Below are 27564 nucleotides of genomic sequence, written 5' to 3' on the forward strand. Positions count from 1 at the left end.
GCAGCCTGTCTGCATTGCTCAAAGAACTTTTTATCTGATTGCATAATTACCCACAAGTCTTTTTTCATTTTCCAATACACTGAGTGTAGTACCACACAGTTGGTACATTTTTCTAGGATTACTCTGCTACCTATATGCAGTACTTTGCATTAATCAATGTTAAATTTCAATTGCCATTTCTCAGCCCATCTGCTTAACTTTTTCTACTTCCTGTTAAAGGAACACACTGTCATTACTATCATTAACTACCCTGCCAGCCTTTCTATCATCTGCAACCTTGGACATTAAGCCTGATATACCTTCATTGATATTACTGATATATATATATAGAACACAACAATGGATGGGCCCAACACCAAACTCTGGGGAACTTCACTAATAACATTAGTACACAAAGAGCAGTGTCTACTGATTACCACTTTGTCTTCTCCCACTCAACCATCCTTTTATCCATTGCAGCAACTTACCTTTAATACCAAACTGCTCCAATCTGTACAGTAGTATTTTATGTGCAACAGTGTCAAAAGCTTTCCTGAAATCCAAGTATATGATATCAAAATTATTTTTTGGATCCAGTTCCTTTGTGACCACATCATAGTATCCAGTCAAATTGGTTATACAAGACTTTCCCTTAACAAACCCATGCCCTACCCATAACCCCACTAGAATTGAATGCAGGCAGCTCTCTCCCAAAGAATAAATCTCCACACAGAATGGCTTGACATTACAATTGTTTAAAGCCTTCTGGGATCATCTTTATCCTCATTTTTCTATGAATGCTTGAAGCACACATCTGTGAATTGCCAGTGACAGTTAACTTAATTACTCATCTAATTCCTAAGAAGGAAGACTAGAGAAACCTTCAAAACTGCAGTTTACTTAATAAATACATCCTGAAAATAATTTCTTAATCCATCATAAATCATCCAAACATACAGAAAGGTAGATACATGCCAACTGTATCTTAATCCATGACCTCATTAACACCCAATCTGCAAGAAAATTTGGCACTAGTTAGCCTTTACTGGGAAAAGGTTTTTAATAGATCTGCCTCTTTGAAGTCTTCAATGTCAATGTATATGGTCTTTACATCATGAAATTCATTCTTCTGCTTATACCAAGGGAAAAATTTCTGCCTGAAAGGAAATAACCAGCTCACTTGCGTTTACCATATTAAAGAGGAATTGAAGTGGTGCAGAAAGCAGGCACCTTATTTTCTGGACCATTGTGTACACATTTCTATCAAACCATTCCTCAAAAAAATTGACATCATAAAATTAAAAAGAAACCTACTACTATATTTATATATGAGACAATATCATCATTATTATGCGTAATGTTAAAGAATTCAAAGACATTCAGTCTTTGAATTCTTTAACTTCTAAAATCTTTAACTTCTTCTTTGAATTCTAAAACTAGTATTATAATCCATTAGTAAGTGATCAAGCATTGGTGTACTTAAAACATAATTTTTTCCAGAAAAAAATGAAAAAGTAGGTACCTCTTAGGCTGTGTTATTATGATCAGGAGGATGACTACTACTACCTACTGCTGCCAGGTTAAAAGTAGTTTTGATAAAGTTTAATAGATTACACCACTGTTGTTAAGGCTTTTAAATAATAATTTTATTGTATATTTTTTGAATGTTTCAAATGAACTTTTTTCCCACCTCCTCCAGACGCAGGGTATTTGGGGTCCATTTCTTATTATCGCTCCAGCCTCAACACTCCATAATTGGCAACAGGAATTCACAAAATTTGTTCCAAAATTTAAGGTAGGTTAATTTTTTTGATAATATTTAAAGTTAAGCAAAGCTCAGAAAGATAAAGTAGACTAGCCTAATCAGTATATCATTTTCTAGAAACAAATAGCACAGTTATGGCTATGCTGTGGAATCAAGTACAGGCACTGCCCAAATTACGTAATACTCTACTTATGTAAATTTAACTTTACATAAGTTTTTGCCAGCCAGTGCAAACTGAAAAAAAAAAAAAAAAAAAAAATATGGAAACGAATTTTGCATCCCATAGGAATAAATGGGGATATTGTGAAAATATAATGTGACCCCAATAACACATCATTTATATATTTATTTGTTTTATTTATTTATTTATTATTTTTTTTTTTGATAGTTCGTTCCAAGACCTCGGAAGTTGAAATTTTCGCTCTACAACTATACTATTTATCTCTCTAAAAGATCATTTTTATAATGGAAATTGTATTAGTTTTATATAAATTTATGTCAAATAAGCAACAAAAATCACTTAACTAAAGGATGCAAAAACAAAACAAACAGCCCACACATTTACAAACGCTACTGTTGGCTGAGAAGAAGGGCTACGTGGTCTGACTGGAGAGTGCACTGCACTTTCATAGTTATCATATGTTCTTTGTTTTTTTTTTTTTTTTTTTTATGAAACCCCCAAACACGAAAGGTATCAAAACCTATGGTACTTAGTACCGTGCATGGGTTGAAGGGAAGTATGGGTGGAAGGGGGATGCCGGAAACTTTGCTCTAGAGACTAAACATTAGTTTCACCACTTCAAGCCTCAGGCGTCTCCGTAGCCAGGTGGGAAGGAGCAGCAGTGCGTAGCACACGCTTCTTGATTAGACCGGGGTTCGAGCCCGTCACCACCAAATACGGAGGATGCGGAAAGGTCAGGGAATGACCACCGCATATCCAGGAGCAATATGGCCTTAGTTGCTAATGCTCCTAAAAACCAAATAACAAACAAACTTCAAGCCTCCAATAAGCAAAGTGGTGGTATTTCACCGGTTGATCTGTTATAAGAATAAATTTTGAATGCCTTTGTGATACTTTTCTAAATCACTTTTCTGGAGGTCACTACCATAAAACAAAAACAATTTGCACTTTCTGGTTTATTGAGCTTTTCTGTTAATGCAATCTATTATAAACAAGCAATAAACTCAATCTTATTCCAGTTGCGATAATACCAATAACTGGAATTGTGTAGCTTTTTATGTTATTACGGTGAAAGGTGTTTCTCCTTCACCGAAATCTTCAAACATAAAAAAAACATAAATTTTCAGAATCTTTTGTTCATTCCTATTTACTTATTACAATGATGAAGAGAAAGCAACCAACGAAAAGCGCAAGTGGTGGCAGTGCTAAGAAACAAAACAAAATATTGATTTAGAAATGAAGATGAAAATGATTAAGAAATAAGAAGCAGGACAAAGTTTATCATCTATTTTTTTTAGCATGGGAATTAAGTCTTGCTGCTTCAACAGTGAATGCTATTTTGAAGGACAGTGTACGTATAAAAGAACATGTTAAAGGATCAACAGTGTTCAGGTGCTGTATCAAAGTGCTATATCCATGGATGCAGAGTACTCATCCAAACAGGAAGATTCAATTCTGGAAATATTTATAGAAGAAGATATGGACACTGGTCATCCTACCCTTCTAAAAAGAGACAAACCGAAGTCTGAACACCATAAGACAGCAACATAAGGTACAGCTTCTTCTAAATTCAAGTAATGCCTTATATTTTGCAGTGGCTTTGCAGAGGCTTTCATAACATTGATGACATTCAATACGTAATTAATTGCTGCTCTCAAGTTTGTGTCTGCCTGCAAGAAACCTACTTCTCACATTTCCATAAAAACTTCTCTATCTGTAGACGAGATCGAAATACATTCGATTCTGCTTGTAGTGGTGTAGCTATTTTGATTAACTCAAAGATTCCAGCTAGGCAAATTACTCTCCAAACCCAAATTGAAGCTGTCGCTGTGCATCTGATTACTCAGATTGCTTTAACACTAGTCTCAATCCATCTCCCACCAAATCATACCTACTGTTAGAATGATTTTGAAGAATTTTAATACAGCTACCATCCCCTATCTGCCTGCTAAGGGATTTCAATGGTCACCAGCCTCTATGGGGATCATCTAAATTAGACAGACACAGTTGACTGATTGAAACTTTACTGGAAAAACAAAACCTCACTCTTCTTAATAGTAGCTCGCACATCTCCACACCCATAAACAGTTACCTACTGGACAGACTTCTGCAATTGACCTATCAATTTTCTCCCCGATACTGTTTCTAACCATGCAATGGTCCACTCTGAATGATCCCATGGGCAGCGACCATTTTCCAATTGTTTGTATTCTAATGAATACACAACCACCATTAGACCAACCCTGCAGGAAATGGAAAATTCTCTAAAGCTAATTAAATTTCAGTCAGAAATCACTTTGGACAAAAAAAATTATACAACTTGAGCCAGGGCACCTCCGTAGCCAGGTGGGCAGGAGCAGCAGTGCGTAGCACACGCTTCTTGATTAGGCCAGGGTTCGAGCATCAAATACGGAGGATGCGAAAAGGTCAGGGAATGACCACCGCATATCCCTGGAGCAATATGGCCTCATTTGCTAATCCTCCTAAAAAAAACAAATAACAATAAAATAACAACAACTTGAGCTCATAGATGAGGTTACTAATTATATCACATCCCGCCCTTTATTTGCAGCTAAATGCTTGATTCCGTTATCGAATTCCCAGACCCGATGCCACTTCAACTATTGGTGGAATTTATTTCGTCCAACTGCAACTACAGTTAATCTTATTAACTATGAGAAGCCAAGGGCAAAAGTGCATCTCATTCAAAGACAAGCCAAGAAAGATTATTAGACTCTGTTTGTATCAACTATCAATAGAAACACTAACCCAAAATGAATATGGAATAAAATTAGGCAGCTTTCTGGGAATTTTCCAACTGTTCCTTCCCCAATTCTTTCCTGCAATGGGCAACAACTCTCTCCTCCTATGGAAATAGCAAATGCCTTGGACAAAACTTTTCTCAAGTTTCAGCTACTTCCACCTACACTCTGGAATTCCAGACCACCACAGAACAGAGACCCATCAACTTTTGAATCTCACTGTTACTTCCATATAACCAGCCCTTCCAATACTGTGAACTTTTGCAAGCCATCAGAACAATATGCAACAGTGCCGCTGAGCCAGATGGGATATATTATATTATATTACGTTATGCTACAGCACCCTGATGAGAAAAACTTACTACTGCTGCTGCTAGTCATCTTTGACCGAATCTTCCTGAAAATGTTTATCCAACTTCTTGGCACCATGCTACAGTTCTGGCCTTCTTGAAATATGGAAAGATCCCTCCAGTCCTAATAGTTACAGACCAATATCTATGTCAAGTTGGCTTGGTAAAATTCTTGAAAAAATTATCCATAGTCAACTCACTTGGATCATTGAAAGCTAACATCCACTAAGTAATAGTCAGCATGGCTTTCACCAAAACAGATCTTTCCTTTGATTTGGTGATCAGGGCTGAATCTTAAATTTGCAATGCTTTTGTGAAAAACACCTAGTTATGGTCTCCATAGATATAGAGAAGGCATTTGATTCTACCTGGCATTATGGCATTCTCCGTGACTTCCATAATAATGGTCTACGATGCAACCTGCCTATATTTATTAGGAACCTCCTCAAGAGCCACTTTTTCCAGCTCCGATATCAAAATTCCCTTTTTACTACATTCTCACAGGAAGGAGTACTGCAAAGGGTCAGTATTGAGTGCAACCCTGTTTGCCCTTAGAATTGATTCCATTACAAAAGAACTCCCAAATTGAGGCATACCTTTATGCTGGAAATAGATCTCTTTCTATTTCTTTTCATTCTCAGAACATGAGATCTATCGAAAGGAAATTGCAAATGTCTCCCAATAAAGTACACAAAGTGGGCTGAGCTCAATGGATATCGTCTTTCCCAACAGAAAACAGTTGCAGTCCACTTTTGCAGTCAACGCAAATTGCATACAGATCCTGAACTTCGGATAAGGTACTCAAAGTGACAACATAAAAATATGTAACTGCTTTTATATAAAGATATCAACACATGGGCAGGGGGGGGTTTAAAAAGTTTGTAGCTTTACTATGAAGTGGACTCATACCAGTGGTTTTTTTTTTTTTTTTATGTATTTATTAAAGAAGGTGGTCCCAGCCAGCTTTCCTGGCAACCCCATCATCTGTTGCAATACTGCACAGGTAATTTCTAATATAAAATATACTACCACTAATTGGTTATCATTTCTGCCACATGGAGACAGCCAGGGATTGTCTGCCAGCAAACACGTGATATCAAATACAGCATCAGTCATCTGCCAATGTATTGATAGCATCAATATAATACCCCCAATCTAGAGGGTATGTTAGTTCGTTAGTTCATATTTCAATGAAACAGCTATGTCACACTAAAGCTGATCAAGAGTCTGCTGGTCTTGGTTAGAGCATAGTCTTTCTCACGAGGAAATATTTAACTGCTTCACCTTGCCACAGAAAGTTGACTTTGCATTCACTACATAAAATCACAATCAGGATATGTCAAGCACTTTGTTCTCACAACAAATGCAGCTGATGTACCCATCATGTAGCAATGGTGAAGATGTAATCAAGAATAGCACTGCTCAGAAAATGGAATTCAATTCATATACAGGTCCATGCAGTAATGGAATGAACGGGGGGATGTAGCATCATTTCATTAACTACTAAGGAAACGCAGCTCAGTAGCAGACCAGTCTGAACCAACATCTTCAAGAAGCAAAGTAATGATTTGCTATTCATCAGACTTATTTTTGTTTCCCAAGTTAAATTTTAAAAATTCAAAATAAATGAAGAGATATTGTTGGAACAAGTGTGCAGCTCCAATGAGACTCTGCTGAAAAATAATGCACACCAGTGTTTGTCCAGCCAAGTGAAATTTAAGTTTGGGAAACAAAAAGAAGTCTGGGACCAGATTTGGTGAATAAGGTAGGTGCAGCAGAAGAATTGCAGTTATATGGCAACCACAGTTTGGATTTGTTGAGGGGATGATCTTGTCCGACTAGAAGCTTTTGATACTATTCCACATAGAAGACGGCCTATACAACTCAGAGCTGTGGAATTATGGGCAAGCTACTATTATGGATAAAAGGATAGTTGGTTGGGAGAAAACAGAGAGTGGTTATCAGTGGGCACTATTCTTTTTGGACTAATGTTATTTGTGAGGGGTTGCCTAGGGTTCTGGACAAGGCCGTTATTCTCAATATTTATTAATGAAGGCATAGCTGGCTTAAGTTTGCAGATGAAACAAAAGGTTGGCAGGGTGGTTATGACAGTAATCAGGGCATACTTCTGCAACAAGACCTTTACAGATGAGGTGCTAGAACAGCTCATGGGATTTTGTCAATGATATACAGGAATTTTGCCTGCAGGGGCAAGGAGGTAATTAGGTCACATCTTAGGTACTGCATACAAGTTTGGAAGCCTCAATTTAGGAATGATGTGGATCTGATGGAACTGGTGCAGCAAAGAGCAACAAGATTAGTGATGGAAATAAAAGGGCACTTTTGCTAAGAAAGATTTCAGTATCTGGAAATTAGGCAGCTACAAGGAGATCTGACTGAGATGTTTAAGTCATTGAATGGATTGAGTAAGTTGATGGCATCCTTACTCTTTTTCAGAAAATGCACGCAAGAGGACAAATTTAAATTGAGGAAGAATGGTTGCAGGATAGATATGTATAAATTTGCGTTTAGCAGCAGCTAGTTGATTTTTGGAACAAACTTCTATCTGGTACTGTGGAAGTGGCTAGTTTTAATGAATTATTTATGGAGAAGCTGGACAAATTACACTGCTCTTTGTTTTGAAGAGAAAATTGCTCTGTTTTCTCAGTGGGGGTGTTTCTGAGTCGTTTTCTGGTGCTGATTTTAAAAGTGATCTGTTTGTTTCCATCATCTCAGGTTTCTTCGAAAATCATTAGAAAAAATTTTGATTTTTCACAAATTTTTATTACAATGGGTAAAATTTTTGTTTTTTAGATTTTCTTGCAGATCCTTCTACTTTACATTCCCTCTTCAGCATGCGGCAATAGTCAGCCATCATATTGACATTCCACCTACCCTAATACCTCATTTCCATGTCTTTAATTTCCTGGTAAAACCTGTCTCCCTATTCTTCAGTAACACTTCCTAGATTTTCTGGGACGTAGTCACTGTGGGAGTGTAAAAATTATACCTTGATACTAATATAGTACATGATACTAATAAAAATTGTACATGATACTAATAGCCCGGATTCTTGAAGTTAGCCAACATATTTTCAACTATATTTTTGCAGTCTGTATCCTTGTTGCTTCCAAAGAAGTTCTCAACAACAGACCCAAAGTGAATCCATGCTTGTTTTTCTCTTTTATTCATAGTTTCCTCAAAATTTCACTTTACAAATTTGAGGTCCAACAAAAATACCTTGTTTTAGCTTCTCTTGGGTGATCAATGGGATGAAACAAAAGTAGTTGAAGCAGGGACCTTCCTGAGGTAAAACTTTTACAAACTGTTTCTCAAACCCAGTTGGATGTACAAAGGATGAAAGAAAGACAGTTTTGGGTTCTACCAGTGGTTTATGAACTATATTCTTTGATCCAGGCAACAAACTGCCCCTCTTTGGCCCAACTTTGTCGGGCTGAGAAATGGCAATTGAAGTTTAACACTGATAAATGTAAAGTACTGCACATGGGTAGCAGTAATTCCAGTGATGTACTATTTGTATGGTACTACACTCAGCGTAGTGAAAATGAAAAAGACCTGGGGTAATTGTGCAATCAAATATGAAGTTCTCCGAGCAATGCAGACAGGCTGCCAGTACAAGTTATGGGATTTTGCCAATGATATACAGGAATTTTGCTACAAGGGATAAAGAGGTGATTATCCCATTGTATAAGGCAATGGTCCGGCCACACCCTGAGTACTGCATACAAGCCTGGGGGCCTCAATTTAGGAAGGATGTGGAGCCGCAGGAACAAGTTTAGAGAAGGGCAATGAGATTGGTGAGGGAAACAAAGGGGGTGCTCTTAACCCCAGGGGCTCACATCTGTTGAGTATGGGCTTAGCAAACCCAGGGTCCTGAGCTGGATATCATCATTCTTGCTTTCTTGGTGATTCCCGTCTATTTCTGACTCTCTCTCTCTCTCTCTCTCTCTCTCTCTCTCTCTCTCTCTCTCTCTCTCTCTCTCTCTCTCTCTCTCTCTCTCTCTCCCCCCCCCCCAGGGTAATGTGGGAATTTTTTTTTTTTTTTTTTTTGCCTGGTGCAGCATAAGCCTCAGGCTTCCTTGCACCATATGGCTAATAATAATAATAAATATGAAATTCCACCATTCCGATTGCCAGCAATATCAGATTCTTGGGACTAATCCTGGACAGTAAGCTAAACTTCTTTGAGCATATTAAATTAATACATACTACCTGCCTTAAAAAGATCAACATGCTAAGAACTTTATCTGCCCTGTCTTGAGGAGCAGTTCTTATGATTTGCTGCTCTTTTATAGAGCAGTGATTAGATCCTGCTTGAATTGTGGTGCTCCAATCTATGATTCTGTTTGAATGAGTGTACTACGCTGGCTGGATCCTATTCAACATAATGCACTGAGGATTGCACTTGGTGCATATAGGATATCTCCAACTCATATTGAAGCTCATGAGCCTCCTCTGTATCTCCACAGATAAATGTTATTACTTAAATATGCAACCAAAACAGACTTCCTTTTCGCATCCTATTCAGCCATACCTTTTGATCAACTGCTACTCAGTATCTCTAGAAATAAACCAAGTAAAATATGAACAGCAGGCCTATGGCTCCTTGAAATATCACACTATTCCAATGTTCACAAATTTTTAATTTGAGATTGGTACACTAGTTACGCCAGGGCTCATGTGCCAAACATTTTGTGTGACTGAAGTTTTATGTTTGCATTTTAGTGCGTATTAAATTTCCTTATTTAATAACAACTCATCTTTCAAAAAGTATTTGAAGAGAATAAAGAAGGAAAGTTACCTTTCCTTATTTTTTACTAGTTTAGTTACTAACACATATTAATGTTCATTTGGTCATACCCCAGTACTCCCACTTCCCCTGTGATAGGGCTGGTCACCTGGGTGGAAGAGATCACTCAGGATCAGAACAAGTTTCAGTGGATCAGAGTCTCCAAGACCAAGACTTATACCAACACCAGAGAACGTGACTCCAGTCATTCATAGAGAGAGAGAGAGAGAGAGAGAGAGATTGGCGCCTCCGTGGGCAGGAGCAGCAGTGCGTAGCACACACTTCTTGATTAAACCGGGGTTCGAGCCCGTGCCCACCAAATATGGAGGATGCGGAAAGGTCAGAGAATGACCACCGCATATCCCTGGAGCAATATGGCCTTAGTTGCTAATGCTCCTAAAAACCAAAATAACAAACAACAGAGAGAGAGAGAGAGAGAGAGAGAGAGAGAGAGAGAGAGATACAAAATCACGAGCAGATAAAGGTGGTGATGCACTCCCTGTCTGGTCATTATCATCATCGTTTTTCCTGAAGCACCCCTTATCTGCTCAGGTTATAGGGACTATCACCATTCCTGATACAAAAATGACTAGAGCTTGCTGTTGGATCCCCAGAAATGGTGAAATGCCTCAAGAGTCGGGACTCACTACTTGAAACTATAAAATCAAAACAGTGCAACTATTAAAGTTAATAACCTTTAAGGGAATATCAGTAACAGCCACTCTCCATAATACCCTAAACATCTAAAAAGGTGTTTTGTCTGAATGGGACCTGCTAACTGTGACTGAAGTGGAAATAACTAGAGAACTTAGTAAACAAAAGATGATTCTTGCAAGATGAATTAATATCAGAAAAGGTGGCAACCATATTCCAACCAGGTTCATCATCCTGTCATTTAGCACTCAAGTTTTTCCACCCACAGTGAAATCTTGTTACTTAAGCTGCAAGATTCAGCCTAACTTACCAAATCCCATTCAGTGATTTAAGTGTCAGAAGCATGCCCACTCTCAGACGATGTGTTGAGGAAATGTTGTGTGCTCTGTTTGTGGGTTCTAAAGAGAATTTTCAAGCAGACTGCAGTTTCCACTCCCATCTGCCCAAACTGCAAACTTCAAAGGAAGCCATCCAGCTTTTTCTGAAGCATGTGACCTTGGAAAACTGTGGGGGAAAAGTCTAAAAATATGCATAAAGTCATATATCCTGGCCATGAAAGGTTCTTTATGCATGCTCAACCACTCTTGCATATTGATCACTCAAAGCTGCCACTCACCTGCAACACAAACAGATGTCTCAATCGAACTGTACACTTCTTTTGCTAACTGGGCTAAAAATGTGCTAGCAAGCTCTAAAAAAATATATATAAAATATATGAATCCAGTAACACTCTGATTAGTATCCAAACTGATACTATCTCAACCTCTCATGAAATAACTAAACCTAAAATTGTTGAAGTTCAGAAGAAAGTGGAGTCAATCACTTGTAGGTGATGTTCACTCAAACAATGATGACAAATCTAGAATTATTATGCAAATGATACCATTTGCATAGGTAGCCTGGCCTTTTCCCAAAAGAGACAAATTAAAGAAAGAAGAGCAGAAGCCATTCTTGCTTTAATTTGCCTGTCTATTTTTTTTACCCACAAAAAATAGACAGATCAGACTTCCTGAACTAAACATAAATCTTCTTAGGATTTATTCCATTATTACAATGGTTCTCCTCAACCTAACATTGAAAAGTGATTCCCTTATTCTTTTTTTACATTTTCTTCGATCTTCTCAATCTCCATCCACCAGTCCTCTATTCACAGCTGCTCTCACACCTTCTATCCACATCCTTCTTGGTCTTCCTCTCTTTTTCCTTCTCCATGGCACCTCGGCAATCTGTTGTCCTTCATTCTCTTCACATGGCCAAACCACTCCAATCTTTTCTCCTCTATTTTATTAATGATGGTTTTTTTGGACATTCATTTTATTCCTTATCATGTAATTTCTAACTTTTTCAGTACTAGCCTTTCTTGCTGACCTTCACACAAAATCCATCTCAACGGCCAGTAGTTTATTTTTTTGTCTTTCAGTTAAGGTCCAAGGCTCACATCTATATAATAAAACACTTTGCAGTATTTCATTATATATTTGATGTTTAGTTTTGTTAATAATATTTTTATTCCATAGCACAGAATTAAGCACTCCTATGACCTTCACCCAGTCTCTCAATTTCCAACGCAGATGATCGGTCAGCCTGAATAATTGCACCCAGGTATTTAAATTGCTGTACAGTTTCACCTATATTCCATGTAAATCCAGAACCTCCTGACCTCGATTCATGTACGCTGTCTTATTAAAATTAACTGTCAGTCCCCATGTTTTATATTCTTCTAGTAACTTTCTCCCCATTCTCTATATTCTTCTAGTAACATTTTTTCCTTATGTAGTTTACATCATCATTGTCCGGTTGCTACCACAACTTGGCTGTCTGAAAACAGTATATTGTAAAGGTACTTATTTTGACCAAGGGGAACACCCCTTGAACTGCATGCTGTGACCATGGTCTTAGAACAACTTCCAGGTATAGCTTAAACAAAGTAGGTGATAAACAGCATCCTTGAAGTAGCCCGTTTGGCAGTCTTAAATTTTCTTGATATTTTTGAACCAATTTTTATACAGCGTGTATTTTTCTTGTAGATTCTTCTAATTATTTCAATTAATGGCTGACTAATTGACATTTTTTTCATAGCCTTCCACAGAAGATTTCTTGGCACATTATCATATGCTTTCTCTGAGTCTATGAACAGTATACCTATATCTTGGTTTGTAGCCTGACATTATTCCAGAATTTGCTTAACAGTGAATAAACAGTCTATACATGAGTGTCCAGTTAAAGCCACACTGTTCCTCAGAAATAACAATCTCTTGTTCCAGTTTTGATTTTATCACTTTTCCAGATAGTTTAGCGATAGAGCTCATAATACAAATTACCCTATAGTTGGAGCATCTTTTGTCACCTTTCTTGAAAATTGATGTAATGTATCCGATGTCATCTCATCTGGTATCTCTTGGCCATCACATAATTTGTTGAACAATCGCGTTATTAGATTTGTAACTTTTCGACCTCCATATTTAAGCAGCTCCATGTTAATTATATTTAGCCATTTTATTGACTTAATTGTTATATTAAATTATTTCTATAAGTAGCTTATAGACTTAGGCAAGCTTTGTGGTTTATTTTGAATTTAGATAGCATGATTCTGAAAGTAATTAATACCTAGTGTCCACAGATTTATGGTTTGTAACTTGCCGACATTGTTATACAATACAACCGTATACCCTGAACTAAATAGCATAAGTTTTGAACATAAAACTAGATCGCGAATATAGTAGTATCAATTAATCAGTAAAATTTACTAATCTTATTAAATTTCCTTGTCAATTAAATTGTACTTTTTTAATTAAATACATATAACCACTTAGTTTTTACAAATGTAACATTATAAATTAATACGTATAACTTGACAGGAGATAAAGTCATATAAAGTAACTCGAAGATAATATTCGATGCTGAAATATGTATACAGCAATACCCTGCATAGCACTGATAATTGGTACCGGAACTATTACGTGTTATGTTAAACCATGCTGATTGAGGTATAATTATAATGTGTTTTAATTGAATGCATACTAGAGAAACAGTCTATAAACAAATTATAATAAATCTATAAACAATTTGCACTTGATAGCCAATCAAAAGGATTTGAAATTTAAAAAAAATATTGCAAAAATTTTATTAGTGAAAAGGTAACATCATTAGAGATGAGAAAAAAGCAGTTGTTTATTTAGGTATTTCAATAATGAAGTCTGGTGAAGCCATCTTTTCTTTTTCTGGACGTACAAGTCTTTGTAGCATCGAATCCCATCTTGTAAAATTTGCTGTAGCTTGCTGTTATGTTCAACATTCGGATCTCCATTCGTAATTGCCTCGCAGGCCATGTCAGCCCCCCAAAAAACTTTCTCCAGTTCTTCTGTTGAAAATTGTTTTGGTGCAACTTCAGTGTTATCCACTTCAGAATTGTTTTCCTCTTCTGCATATGCAGTTTGCTCATAAGTTTCAAGGAGAGTTGCATCATCTAAATCGCATGTGAGTCAGTGCAGTCACGTACATTGGCAGTGTCCAAAGTTTCAAATTGCAAGTCTTTTCCGACCTTCACACAATGTCTTTGGCAATTATCTGAGCTTGTGATTCAAAATCAGTGAAATCATTTACCAAATAGGGCAAAACAATCTGCCAAACAGAACGCATGTTGCTGGCAGTGATTTCTAGCTAAGACACAGATATATTTTCGATCATATTTAAAGGGGTAAAAAATAAATTTTGAAATGAAAAGTTTGAAAAACTATCATGTCGTCTCGTCAGGATGGAATTAAGAATACTGAACACTGTTGCACATTGCAACTGACTGTCTGAAATGAACTGTTGTCATAAGCTGTTATTTGGGTGTGTTTTTTTTTAGGAGCATTAGCAATTAAGGCCATATTGCTCCGGGGATATGGGGTGGTCATCCCCTGATCTTTCTGCATCCTCCGTATTTTGGTGGTCATGGGCTTGGATCCCGGTCTAATCAAGAAGCATGTGCTATGCACTGCTGCTCCTGCCCACCTGGCTACGGAGGCGCCGAATTGTCACATGCACATGGTAGACAACAGAGTTGGCACCGCAGCATGTATGTATAGTACCCGTCTAGGCTATTGAATGAGTTTTAATATGTGCAGTAAATTTTTGACTTAATTGAAAACCATGTTATAGTGAAATCTATAACATGGTTTATAGTGAAATCTATAATCTGTGCTGTTTGAAGCTGTGCTAAGGCGGAGTATTGCTGTTTATAGTGTTATAACTGCATCGGGATATAAGTTTAGGGTTATATTTTGTATTGGAATTTTATTTGAAATTGAATAGAAATCATGACTCAGACCAGAGCAGCAAAGAAAAAGGCTCAAAGTAATGGGAGTGCTGTGGCTCAGGGGAGAACTGAAGGGGAATTGATGTTTGGAGCAATCAGGAACAGGACATGATATTGCCAAGGGGAATTTCTCTGTGTGTATGCAATGTAAGGAGTGTGAAGAAATCAGGTGCCAACTCGGCATTGTTATGGGCCTATATGAGAGCTTGAAGAACAGGGTGGATGTCCTCGGAGGTTTTTAAATTGAGGGGCTCATCAGACTCTCAGCTGCCCACATCAGTGCCAGAGCTTGCACTTGAACATCACACAACACAGCAGCAACCCCCAAGGCAGAATGTGCTGGTCCCAAAGGAACTTAAAGTAATATATAGACTTTAAGCAGATATCATCTAGTTGTCGGTGACTCTATTGTCAGGGAAATGGTGAACATATTGTGCAAAAAGGATGGGTGGAACAGGACAGGGGTATATTTGCCAGGGGCAAAGGTTGATGATGTTGTAGAGCAGATATCATCTTTTAAGGGCACAAAAGGTGATACACGTTGGCACTAATGATATTATGAGTAGGAGACTGGAGGAATTACTTAACAAGTAGAGGTCAATGTTGAAATAAAGCTGCAAGTTAGGGTTGAATTTGAAAATGTCTACAATTCTGCCCAGACACTATAGGAGGGAGTATGTGATGAGAGCCTTGTCGATCAATTCAGCTCTGGAGAGATTGTGCAAGGCTCAAGGGGTAGAAATTTTCTCAGGTGCTTCTACAGGGATGGGATACACTTAAATAGAAGGGGTGCAAGAATATTTGCTGATGCTGTCGAGGCAGAGTTAGGTGGGTTGGAAAACTGCTAGCTTGGGAGGATACACAGACTAATAGATTAACAGTAGCCACTGGTAGAGGTGAAAGTGATTCTTGCACTGCTTCTATTGAAATCAGCAGCAGCGTAGAAAACAAGGTGCAGGGGATTTCAGAGACTGCTGGGAGTCATTGCGGAACAAACAAATACATGGACTGTGATAGGGTAGCTAAAAATAGAAACAGGATCATGTATACTTCTGTGTACACCAATGCTAGGAGTTTTGGTAAATAAATTTGATGAATTTGAGGTCAAAACATCAAAGGCAGATATTGTTGGGATAACAGAGATGTGGTGTCACATATAAAAGGAATGCAGAACTGGAATTTAGGGAGCACAATGTGTACAGGAAGGATAGACAGGATAGGAAGGGAGGAGGGGTTATGATATTGGTTAACAAACATAAAATCCAAGGAAGTACAGCTATTCGACATGGCTGGACAGTGCAAAGTCAAGTCAGTTAGGTGTGACATAAGCACTGGGAAAGCAAAATTGAGAGTAGGAGTGTGTTATAAGCCTAATGACTTTGATGAGTATAATAAACAACTGTACAGAGCAATAGAGTTGGCCAGTAAATCAGTCTTATAATGGGGGGATTTTAATTTCCCAGATATTGACTGGAATTTGTGGGTTCATAATTCACACACTAGCAAGACTTTTGCAGATTTATTGGATGATTTTTTTCCTACATCAGCATGTTCAAGTGGCAACCAGAGGAAGTAATACTCTTGATCTTATTATCTGTAGTGATTCTTCATGCATTAAGAATCTGCAGATAAAGGAGCAACTAGGTGGCAGTGATCACAATGTACTGAAGTGGGATTTACTCAAAGAGGCAACTATCATCAGCGGTAAAGGGAAGGGTTTTTGATTTCATAAAGGTGACTACGATGGTCTCTGACAGTATTTAAATTTTATATGGCGCCTCCGTAGCGAGGTGGGCAGAAGCAGCAGTGCGTAGCACATGCTTCTTGATTAGACTGGGGTTCAAGCCCGTGAGCCACCAAATATGGAGGATGCGGAAAGGTCAGTGAATGACCACATCATAACCCCTGAGCAATATGGCCTTAGTTGCTAATGCTCCTAAAAACCAAATAACTGCAACAAAATTATATATTCTGGGACCAACTGATAATGTTACCAACAGCAAATTCAAAATAGGAAGCATTCAAAGAACTTATCTTGGAAGCTACTAGGCTTTACATACCAACTAAGAAATATTGTTTAAGATTTAGGCCTAAGTGGATGTCAATTGAATTAATTAGACATGTGGCAGAGAAGAAAAATGCATGAGATACATATAAATTAACAGATGACACGATATGATAGATATAAGCTGTTCTGTAACCAAGTCACAAAGAAGGCTAGGAGGCAAAGGCAGATTACAAGAAATATTTGGCAAAGGATCAAAGAAAAACAGCAAAGAGTTCTTTACTTATGCAAACTCTAGAAGGAAGGGGATGAATCAGATTGGTCCACTTGATATTGATGGTTCAACTGTTGATGATCCAGCTCAGGTAGCCAACAAACTAAATAAGTATTTTGCATCTGCATTCACACAAGAGGAGTTATTCAGGGAGGGCGAATGTCATAGATATATTAAACTCTGGCAGTAAGCTAGATAATATTGTAATAACTGAGAGTAAAGTGGAGGAGAAATTGTTGAAGATAAACATAAGAAAGGAACCTGAGGTGAATGGGATCTATCCAGTTATATTAAAGGATTCAGCAAAGGAAGTAAGCAAACCCTTAGCCATAATTATGAGAGCGTCCTTGGACTCATGGGAGGTACCCATGGACTGGAGATGTGCAAATGTGATCCCAACCCACAAAGGAGGATCAGAGGGAGACAGTTAATTACAGACCTGTTAGTTTAACTTCTGTTCCAAGGAAATTAATGGAGGCACTTGTTAAAGAAGCATTGCAGGATCATCTAGACAAGACTTCAGTTATAGCTCAGACACAGTATGGGTTTTTTAAGGGGGAAGTCTTGTACAGTCGGTCCTCGTATAACACGTGTTTACATTACACGAATTCGATCATACACGATTTATAAATAGGGGAACGTTATCTTATATAACACGAACCGAATTCGCTTATGCACGATTCGCCTTTGTGTTTACAAGAAATGGCAGTCGAACGCGGAATCACCCCAACTGAACGCAACACGATAGGAATGAAGAGAACATTCTGAAAATGTATTTATGTGTTTTATATCAGTGAAGGGGAAACACATTTCACCATAATAACGTAAAAACCAACACAATTCCAGCTATCTGTATAATCGGAAATACAATTAGATCGACTTTACTACCAGTTTATAACAGATTCCACTAGCAGAAACGCAACTGGAAATTGTTTTTATTGTTTTATGGTAGCCCCCAGAAATGTGCTTTAGTAAAATGTGAGGTGAATAGTGTATCTCTGCCTTTACGGTGTTGTTTATTCAGTTGCTACAAGGGCGCAGCTTTGTTTATGTGTATCAAGCGTGTCTCCTCATTTTGTAATTGTGCTTTATTCTCTAAAAATTAGTAAAATACTTAAAAGGTGTGAAAAGGAAGCGTCCTGGCGAAGACACTGCAGATTCAGAGAGAAAAAAAAAAAAAAGCAATATCGATAAACAGAGGCGGACTGGGTCAAAAATTCTTACCCGGGAAAATTTATAGTGGCCTCATACTACGGTTTATGGCCAAAATTACACTGGCCTCCGGCCCACCGGGATTTCCCGGGTAAGGCTTATGGCCAGCCCGCCTCTGTCGATAGAGAAAAAAAAAATGAAATTGTGAAACGCTTTGAGCGAAATGAAAGACCATGTGATATTGCACGTGCTACACACCTGAATGAGGCAACTCCGAGAATTAGAAAGAATGCAGAGAAAATAAAAACAACTTTCATAGCGGGAACAACTCAAAGTGTAATTAAAATCCATTAGATTAAGAGACAAAGAATTGGAAGAAATGGAACGGCTGTCATCTGTTTGGATAGAAAATCAAACAAAAAACAAGTTTGCTTACGATAGAAGCAAAAGCATTAGCAACATTTTATTACGACTTACATATTATAATTTATACTTACTTATTATAAAATACGTAAGTATTTTATTACGACTATTTTATTTAATATAATAATTTTTTTACTATTTTATTAATAAATTTTTTATTATTTAAATAAATAATAAAAAATAAATATTTTTTATTATTTATTATATTATAATAAAAATTAAAAAAATTATAATATTATTTTTCATTACGTATTTTAATTGTTATAAAATACGTAAGTATTTTATAACGATTAAAATTACCCGATTATTTATTGTGTTTGGTAATGTTTTAGTTCCAAATGTGTGTTCAATCTTGGGTGGTCGGCACCTAACCCCACTTTTCCCATAGGGCCTGTTGTTTATATTGCACGATTTTGCATTGCACTAGGGTTTCTAGGAACACAACTATTGTGCTATACGAGGACAGACTGTATGACCAGTTTGATTGGATACTATGATGTGGGCACAAAGGAACTGGATGCAAAGAATAATTTTGATATCACACATATTTGGATCTTAGAAAGGCTTTTGATACTGCTGCACAAAGTGGAGCAATATGGTATTAATATTGCTGCTATGGATATAGTGATGGTTGAGTGGGAGAAGACAGAGAGTGGTAATCAATGGACACTGCTCTTCGTGGAATAATGTTATTAGTGGAGTCTTCCAGGATTCAGTGTTGGATCCATTGTTATTTTCTGTACTTATTAATGATATTGATTATGGTATATCAGGCTTAATGTCCAAGTTTGCAGACGATACGAATGTTGGCAGGGTTGTTTATGACACTAATGACAGTATGCTGCTGCAACAGGATCTAGAAAAGTTGAGCAGGTGGGCTGAGAGGTGGCAACTGAAGTTTAACAATGAGAAATATAAAGTACTGCATATGGGAAGCAGTAACCCCAGAGTAACGTATCAATTGTGTGGTACTACACTGACAGTGGTAGAGAGTGAAAAGGACCTGGGGGTAATTGTGTAGGCAGATATGAAGTTTTCTGAGCAGTGCAGACGGTCTGCAAGAGTAGCTCATGGTGCTTGTCAATGATATACAGCAATTTTTCTAACAGGTATAAAGAGGTGATTATCTCCTTGTATAAGGTAGTGGTCAGGCCACGCCTTGAGTACTCTATGCAGGTCTGGAGGCCTCATTTTAAGAAGGATGTAGAGCTGTTGGAAAGAGTACAGAAAAGGGCAACAAGATTATTGAATCGAACAAAGGGTTTCTCTTACGAAGAAAGGCTTAAGTTTTGCAAATTACAGTGTCTGGAAACTAGTCACCTGTGAGGTGATCTGATTGAGGTGTATCAAGCTTTGAATGGTTTGAGCAAGCTCAATGCTGGTAGGATTCTTCCTCTTGCTCAGGCTAAGAACCTGAGGGGGCATAGATTCAAAATGAGGAATGACAGTTGTTCAATAGAAGTTCGGAAGTTTGCCTTAAGCCAGCAGGTGGTTGATTGCTGGAACAAATTTTCATCTGTCGTTGAAGTTGATAGCTTAAATAGATTGAAGGCAGAAGTAGACAAACATTTGGAGTGAGTGGATGGGTGAAATGAGAAGGGTGTTTTTTTTTTTTTTAATTTTTTTTTCTTTCTTCTTCTTTTGGCTGATGATATATAAGCTTGCTTCCTTGCATCTTGTGCCTTTGCTAATGCTAATTCTACCTGGGCCTGGTGCTTTTCCATTTTTTGCAATTTTTATTTTCACTTCATTCATTTGGAGGTTCAATCAATCGTTTTTTCCGTGATAACTGTCTCTATTTCAGTTTCTCTAAATTCCTCTCTTCTTTCATTCAATAGCTGTTCATAATAATTGACCGATTCTTCCAGATCTATCATTTCCAGTCTAGCATTTTGCTTATGAGGTTTCCTTAAACTCTTCAGTACTCTCCATGCCTCTGCAGATCTTGTATATCCTAGTTTGGTGTTCACCTCGGCACATACCCTATTCCAGGACTCGTTCTTTGCCTTGATGACTTCCGCTTCCACTTATTTTTTTCTTTATATACTTTTCTATATTTTTTGAGCTTAGCTATCTTTGGGATGCTTCCTTTTTCTCCTTTATTAATTCATTAATTTCCATGTTCAGCCAATCATTTTGTTTCATCTTTTGAGATTTTCCTAGTGCCTCTCCAGCAGTTTTCTTCACTGTTTCCTTTTGGTATTCATATATCTTTTGCACTATAGGTTTCATCTAATTCTTGGTCTAATCTTCATTAATACAAGCCGATAGAAAGGATGCATAGAAATGGTGCAAGAATATTTGCTAATGCTATCGAGGCAGTGTTAGGTGGGTAGGAAAACTGCTAGCTTGGGGAGAGACAAAGACTAATATATTAACAGTAGCCACTGGCGGAGGTGAAAGAGTTTCTTGCACTGCTTCTATCGGAATGAGCAGAAGCCTGAAAAACAAGATGCAGGATATTTCAGAGACTGCTAGGAGTCATTGCGGTACAAGTAAACACATGGGTTGTGTTAGGGTAGCTAAGAATAGAAACAGGTGCATGTATACCTGCGTGTACACCAATGCTAGGAGTTTAGTAAATAAATTTGATGAATTTGAGGTATTGCTCAAAACATCAAAGGCAGATATTGTTGGGATTTCAGAGATGTGGTGTCACACAGATATAAGTAATGCAGAACTGCAATTTGGGGAGTACAACGTCTACAGAATGGATAGACAGGATAGGAAGGGAGGAGAGGTTATGCTATTAGTTAAGAGACACATAAAATCCAAGGAAGTGAAGCCAGTCAACATCGCTGGACAGGGCAGTGTCGAGTCAGTTTGGTATGACATAAGCATTGGGAGATCAAAATTGAGAGTAGGAGTATGCTATAGGCCTAATCACTCTGATGAGTATAATAAGGAACTGTACAGGGAAATAGTGGGCCAGTAAATCAGAGAGTCTTATAATGGGGGATTTTAATTTCCCAGATATTGACTGGAATTTGGGGGCTGGTCACTCACACACTAGCAAGGCTTTTGTGGATTTATTGGATGATTGTTTTCTATATCAGCATGTTCAGGAGGCAACTAGAGGGAGTAATACTCTTGATTTGATTATCAGCAGTGATTCTTCATGCATTAAGAATCTTCAGATAAATGAACCACTATGTGGCAGTGATCACAGTGTGCTGAAGTGGGATTTACTCAAAGAGGTAACTACCATTATGGGTAAAGGGAAGGGTTATTGCTTTCGTAAAGGCGACTACGATGGACTGAGACAGTATCTAAATTCTATACAGTGGGATGTTACCAACAGCAAATTCAAAATGGGAAGCATTCAAAGAACTTACCTTGGAAGCTACTAGGCTTTACATACCAACTAAGAAATATTGTTCAAGGTTTAGGACTAAATAGATGTCAGATGAACTAATGAGACATATGGCAGAGAAGAAAAATGCATGGGATACATACAAATTAACACGTGACACATAAGCCTATGATATATACAAGTTGATCTGTAACCAAGTTACAAAGGAGGTTAGGCAGGGAAAGGCAGATTACGAGAAATCTTTGGCAAGCGATGCAAAGAAAAACAGCAAAGAGTTCTTTACTTATGTAAACTCTTGAAGGAAGGGGATGAATCAGATTGGTCCACAGAATATCGATGGGTCAACTGTTGATAATCCTGCTCAGGTAACTAACAAACTAAATGAATATTTTGCATCGACATTCACACATGAGGAGTTATTCAGCGAGGGGAATGCCAGAGGTGTATTCAACTCTGGCAGTAAGCTAGAGAATCTTGAAATAACTGGGAGTAAAGTGGAGGAGAAACTGTTGAAGATAAACACAAGAAAGGCACCCGGGGTGGATGGGATCTATCCAGTTATATTAAAGGAGGCAGCAAAGGAAGTAAGCAAACCCTTAGCCATAATTATGAGAGCTTCCTTGGACTCAGGGGAGGTACCCACAGACTGGAGATGTGCAAATGTGACCCCAATTCCCAAAGAGGATCAAAGGCTGACACAAGTAATTATAGACCTGTGAGTTTAACTTTTGTTCCAGGAAAATTAATGGTGGCACTGGTTAAAGAACACTACAGGATCATCTAGACAAGACTTCAGTTATAGCTCGGACAGCATGGTTTTGTTAAGGGGAAGTCTTGCCTGACCAATTTGATTGGATGCTATGATGCAGTCACAAAAGAACTGGATGCAGGGAATAACTTTGATATTATATACTTGAATCTTAGAAAGGCTTTTGATACTGTTGCACATGGAAGACTGCTGCACAAATTGGAGAGTGTGGCATTGGAGGCAAATTGCTGCTATGGATAAAGGGGTGGTTGAGGGGGAGAAGACAGAGTGGTAATTAATGGACACTGCTCATCGTGGACTAATGTTATTAGTGGAGTCCCTCTGGGTTCAGTGTTGGGTCCATTATTGTTTTCTGTATTTATAAATGATATTGTTACTGTCCGTAACAATATCACGTGTTAATGTCCAAGTTTGCAGACGATACGAAGGTTGGCAGGGTTGTCAAGAACACTACTGACACTATGCTGCTGCAACAGGATCTGGAAAGGTTGAGCAGATGGGCTGAGAGGTGGCAAATGAAGTTTAACATTGACAAATGTAAAGTACTACATATGGGAAACAGCAACCCCAGAGCAACGTATCAACTCTGTGGTACTACTCTGACAGTGGTAGAGAATGAAAGAGATCTGGGGGTAATTGTGCAGGCAGATATGAAGTTCTCTGAGCGGTGCAGACGGGCTGCAAGAGTAGCTCATGGTGTATTGTCAATGATATATAGGAATTTTTCTAGCAGGGATAAGGAGGTGATTATTCCCTTGTATAAGGCAATGGTCAGGCCACACCTTGAGTACTGTATACAGGTCTGGAGGCCTCATATCAAGAAGGATGTAGAGTTGCTGGAACGAGTACAGAGAAGGGCAACAAGATTAGTGAATGGAACAAATGGGTGCTCTTACAAAGAAAGGCTTAAGTTTTGCAAATTACAGTGTCTGGAGACTAGGCACCAGTGAGGTGATCTGATAGAGGTGTATAAAGCCTTGAATGGTTGGAGCATGCCCAATGCTGATGGGATTCTTCCTCTTGCTCAGAATAATCACCTGAGAGGGCATAAATTCAAATTGAGGAAAGACAGATGTAGGATAGATGTGCGGAAATTTGCCTTTAGCCAGCGGGTGGTTGGTTGGTGGAACAGACTTCCATCCCTTGTTGTGGAAGTTGATAGCCTAAATAAGTTTAAGGCTCAGCTGGACAGGTATTTCGAATGAACAGAGGGGTGAAGTGAAAGTGTTTTTTTTTTTTTTTTCTTTTTTTTTTTGCCTGATGCTGCATAAGCTTGCTTTCTTGCATCAAATGCCTCTGCTAATGCTAAGCTCATAATGCTCATTTTTTAGTGAGTCCATTGTATCTTTCGGTGTGAAGTTCACTCCTCTCAAGGTCTTTCTTCCTTTTCTCCTTCCTTTTTTGGCACATCCATGGGAATAACAAGCCTTCACCAAAAAGTGATCAGAGCCACAATATGCTCCTCTCTGGGAGGAGTGAATTGTGATGACATGATCAATTTATTGATTTTAGTTCTTTTGTTTCTTGGAACCGTGTGAACTTATGAATGTCTCTATGTTGGAGGAAGGTGTTGCTAATCGTCAGCTTATATTGGGAACAAAGTTCTATCAGTGTCTCTCTGTTATCAGTCTTTACATTTTCTCCGTATCTTCCTACCACTTCATTGTCCACTCTGGAGTTCAAATCCCCCATTATGACTATCTCTCTGCAACGTGGAATTGCTACTATACTTAAATACTGAATAAATTCATAAAGTTAAACTGTAGATGCTTTTGCTTTAATTTAGGTTTAGTGAACTGATTTATATATCCTCAAAAAGGCCTTTGCGGTTGGGAGAATAGTTCATATCACAAATTTAAATAAATACACCAACCATTTTGATTAAAATAGTTTAATATTATAAAAATATAAATATAAGAAAATGTACCAAGCGATGTACTAAATATTATTTTACAGTGGATACTGTAAAATAATATTTAGAAAACTGATTTACTGATTAAAATAAAATAAAAATTTATTACGAAAATGTTAAAATACAATAAAATACAAAAATTAAAAGCGATAAAACAATGATTGTAGCTTTCGGGGGCATCCGCCTCCTTCCTTAACAACAATGCTACTTGGGCAACACATCCTTTAGTATCAGGTTCACGGCACCCGTGACTGACCAGGCGCATGTTCAGTATTACTTTCATGTGCGCCAGAACCGGAAGTGGCTCGAGAATTTGGAAACGTGAAGCGCTCATCTTTTGCAAAGACTACAGCTTCCAAGATGGGGTGGAGCCGAACGCCCCTATTCGTGCTACTGTTTTCGGACGAGCCAATTCACAAACTCTCCAACCACTTAGTCCCAGAACCTATGCTCCCGGTCAAGGATGACAGCATTCTCAGGGGAGACATGGTGCTGTTTTTCCCAATAATGCTCAGCAATTGCGGATGTATTGAACTCTGCGGTCTGTTTGGCTCTGATGTGTTCCCCCCAGACGGTCTTTTAGTTGCCGTCCTGTCTCCCCCACATAACACTTCCCACAATCCAGGCATCTGATCTCATATATAACCCCACTACTAGAGTCCCTAGCAATGGGGTCTTTGACCTGTGACACTACCATGTGCAACCTCCGGCCCGGAAGTTGCACATAGTGTGCCTGAAAGTCAAGAAGCATCCTTGCAATATGATTCGATAAGCCCGGATAGTAGGGAATATAAACTGTGGTGACTGGAACGGACGGTGTTGTTTCATGATTAGATTGCACGTCTCTACTATATTAATCAATGACCCTCTGGGGGTAACCGCATTTTATAAGGTCCGTCCTGACTTGCTCGGTTTCTTTCTCTCTCTCCTCAGAGGTAGCACAATGTGTTCTAATCCTACCCAAAAGTGCCCTGGCAACACTATTTTTGTGCTGCGCAGTCTGCACTGACCTGTAATGGGTGTACTGGCTCCTACACATTGGTTTCCTGAAGATTGTAGTTCTAAGCCTGGAGCCTTCTCTGTACACCATCACATCCACGAATGGGAGGGTACCATTCTACCTCTGAGGTAAACTGTATGAAAGGAGAGAAACCATTGAGAAAACTATCCTCCTCCTCCTCCTCTCTCCCCTTCTGTACCATAGTGAACGTGTCATCCCCGTATCTTTTCCACCTATGCATAGGGAACTCCGAGTTTGCAAAAATCCTATTCTCTAATTCTTTCATTGCTAGATTTGCTACCAAAAATGGGCTACGAAAAACTCATAAAGTGGGGGTCCCCGCTACGACCCATTGTTTCTTTTATTGGTAGTCCTACTTATGCTTTGTCAAAATTTCTGGCACAGCTGATTTCCCCTATAGTGGGACGATCTGTGTTTGTTATCAAAGATAGTGTGGAATTTGTGAGCTTTGTAAAGAATCAAAATGTAGAAGAGAATGAGGTAATGATGCCGTTAGATGTAATATCATTATTTACTTGTATCCCCATAGTACATGGGGTGGAATGTGTAAAGTTAGCCCTGCAGAAAGATGATACCTTAAGTGCCAGATCTCATTTAAGTTTGGAGGATATATTTTTTGTGGCGTAGAGTTATGCCTCTCTAGTACCACCTTAGTATTTCAAGGAGTAATGTACAAGCAGATTCACGGCACAGCTATGGGTTCTCCGATTAGCACAATTGTCGCAAACCTAGCAATGGAAGAATTAGAGAATAGGATTTTTGCAAACTCCCTACGCATAGGTGGAAAAGTTACGTAGATGACACGTTCACTATGGTACAGAAGGGGAGAGAGAGAGGAGGAGGATAGTTTCTCAATGGTTTCTCTCCTTTCATACAGTTTTCCTCAGAGGTAGAAGTGAATGGTACCCTCCCATTCCTGGATGTAATGGTGTACAGAGAAGGCTCCAGGCTTAGAACTACAATCTTTAGGAAACCAATGTGGGAGCCAGTACACCCATTACAGGTCAGTGCAGACTGCACAGCACAAAAATAGCATTGCCAGGGCACGTTTGGGTAGGGTTAGAACTCATTGTAGTACCTCTGAGGAGAGAGAGAGAGAGAGAGAGAGAGAGAGAGAGAGAGAGAGAGAGAGAGAAAGAAACTGAGCAAGTCAGGACAGACCTTATAAAATGCGGTTACCCCCAGAGGGGTCATTGATAAATATAGTAGAGACGTGCAATCTAATCATGAAACAACACCGTCCGTTCCAGTCACCACAGTTTATATTCCCTACTATCCGGGCTTATCGGATCATATTGCAAGGATGCTTCGTGACTTTCAGGCACGCTGTGTTCAACTTCCGGGCCGGAGGTTGCACACGGTAGTGTCACAGGTCAAAGACCCCATTGCTAGGGACTCTAGTAGTGGGGTTATATCAGATGCCCGGATTGTGGGCAGTGTTATGTGGGGGAGACAGGACGGCAACTAAAAAACCGTCTGGGTGAACACATGAGAGCCATTCAGACCGCAGAGTTCAATAAGTCCACGATTGCTGAGCATTGAGTCTCCCCCGAGAATGCTGTCATCCCTGACTGGGCGCACAGGTTCTGGGACCGTAAGTGGTTGGAGAGTTTATGGATTGGTTCGTCCGAAAACAGTAGCATGAATAGGGATAGGGGTATTTGACTTCACCCCATCTTGGAAGCTGTAGTCCTTGCAAGAGATGAGCGCTTCACGTTTCCCCATTCTCGAGCCACTTCCGATTCTGGCGCATGTGAAAGTAATACTGAACGTGCGCCGTGTTGCCATGTGTTGTTCACGCCATGGGTGCCGTGAACCTGATACTAAAGGATGTGTTGCCCAAGTAGCATTGTTGTTGAGAAAGGAGGCGGATGCCCCCGAAAGCTACAATCAT

At 38.7% G+C, this 27564-nt stretch overlaps 1 protein-coding gene across 1 annotated transcript in view; it reads left to right on the forward strand.

Moving 5' to 3' along the window:
* Positions 1–27564, forward strand: part of Ino80 (chromatin-remodeling ATPase INO80) — a 672466-nt gene that overhangs the window by 281213 nt on the left and 363689 nt on the right. The window contains exon 16 of the mRNA XM_090376565.1: positions 1679–1774. Coding sequence (XP_090232691.1) covers positions 1679–1774 — 96 coding nt within the window. The remainder of the gene's footprint in view (positions 1–1678; positions 1775–27564) is intronic.

This window comes from Mastigoproctus giganteus, chromosome 6, assembly GCF_048544385.1.
Source record: "Mastigoproctus giganteus isolate SK-2022 chromosome 6, ASM4854438v1, whole genome shotgun sequence".
In the NCBI taxonomy this organism is placed as follows: domain Eukaryota; kingdom Metazoa; phylum Arthropoda; class Arachnida; order Uropygi; family Thelyphonidae; genus Mastigoproctus; species Mastigoproctus giganteus.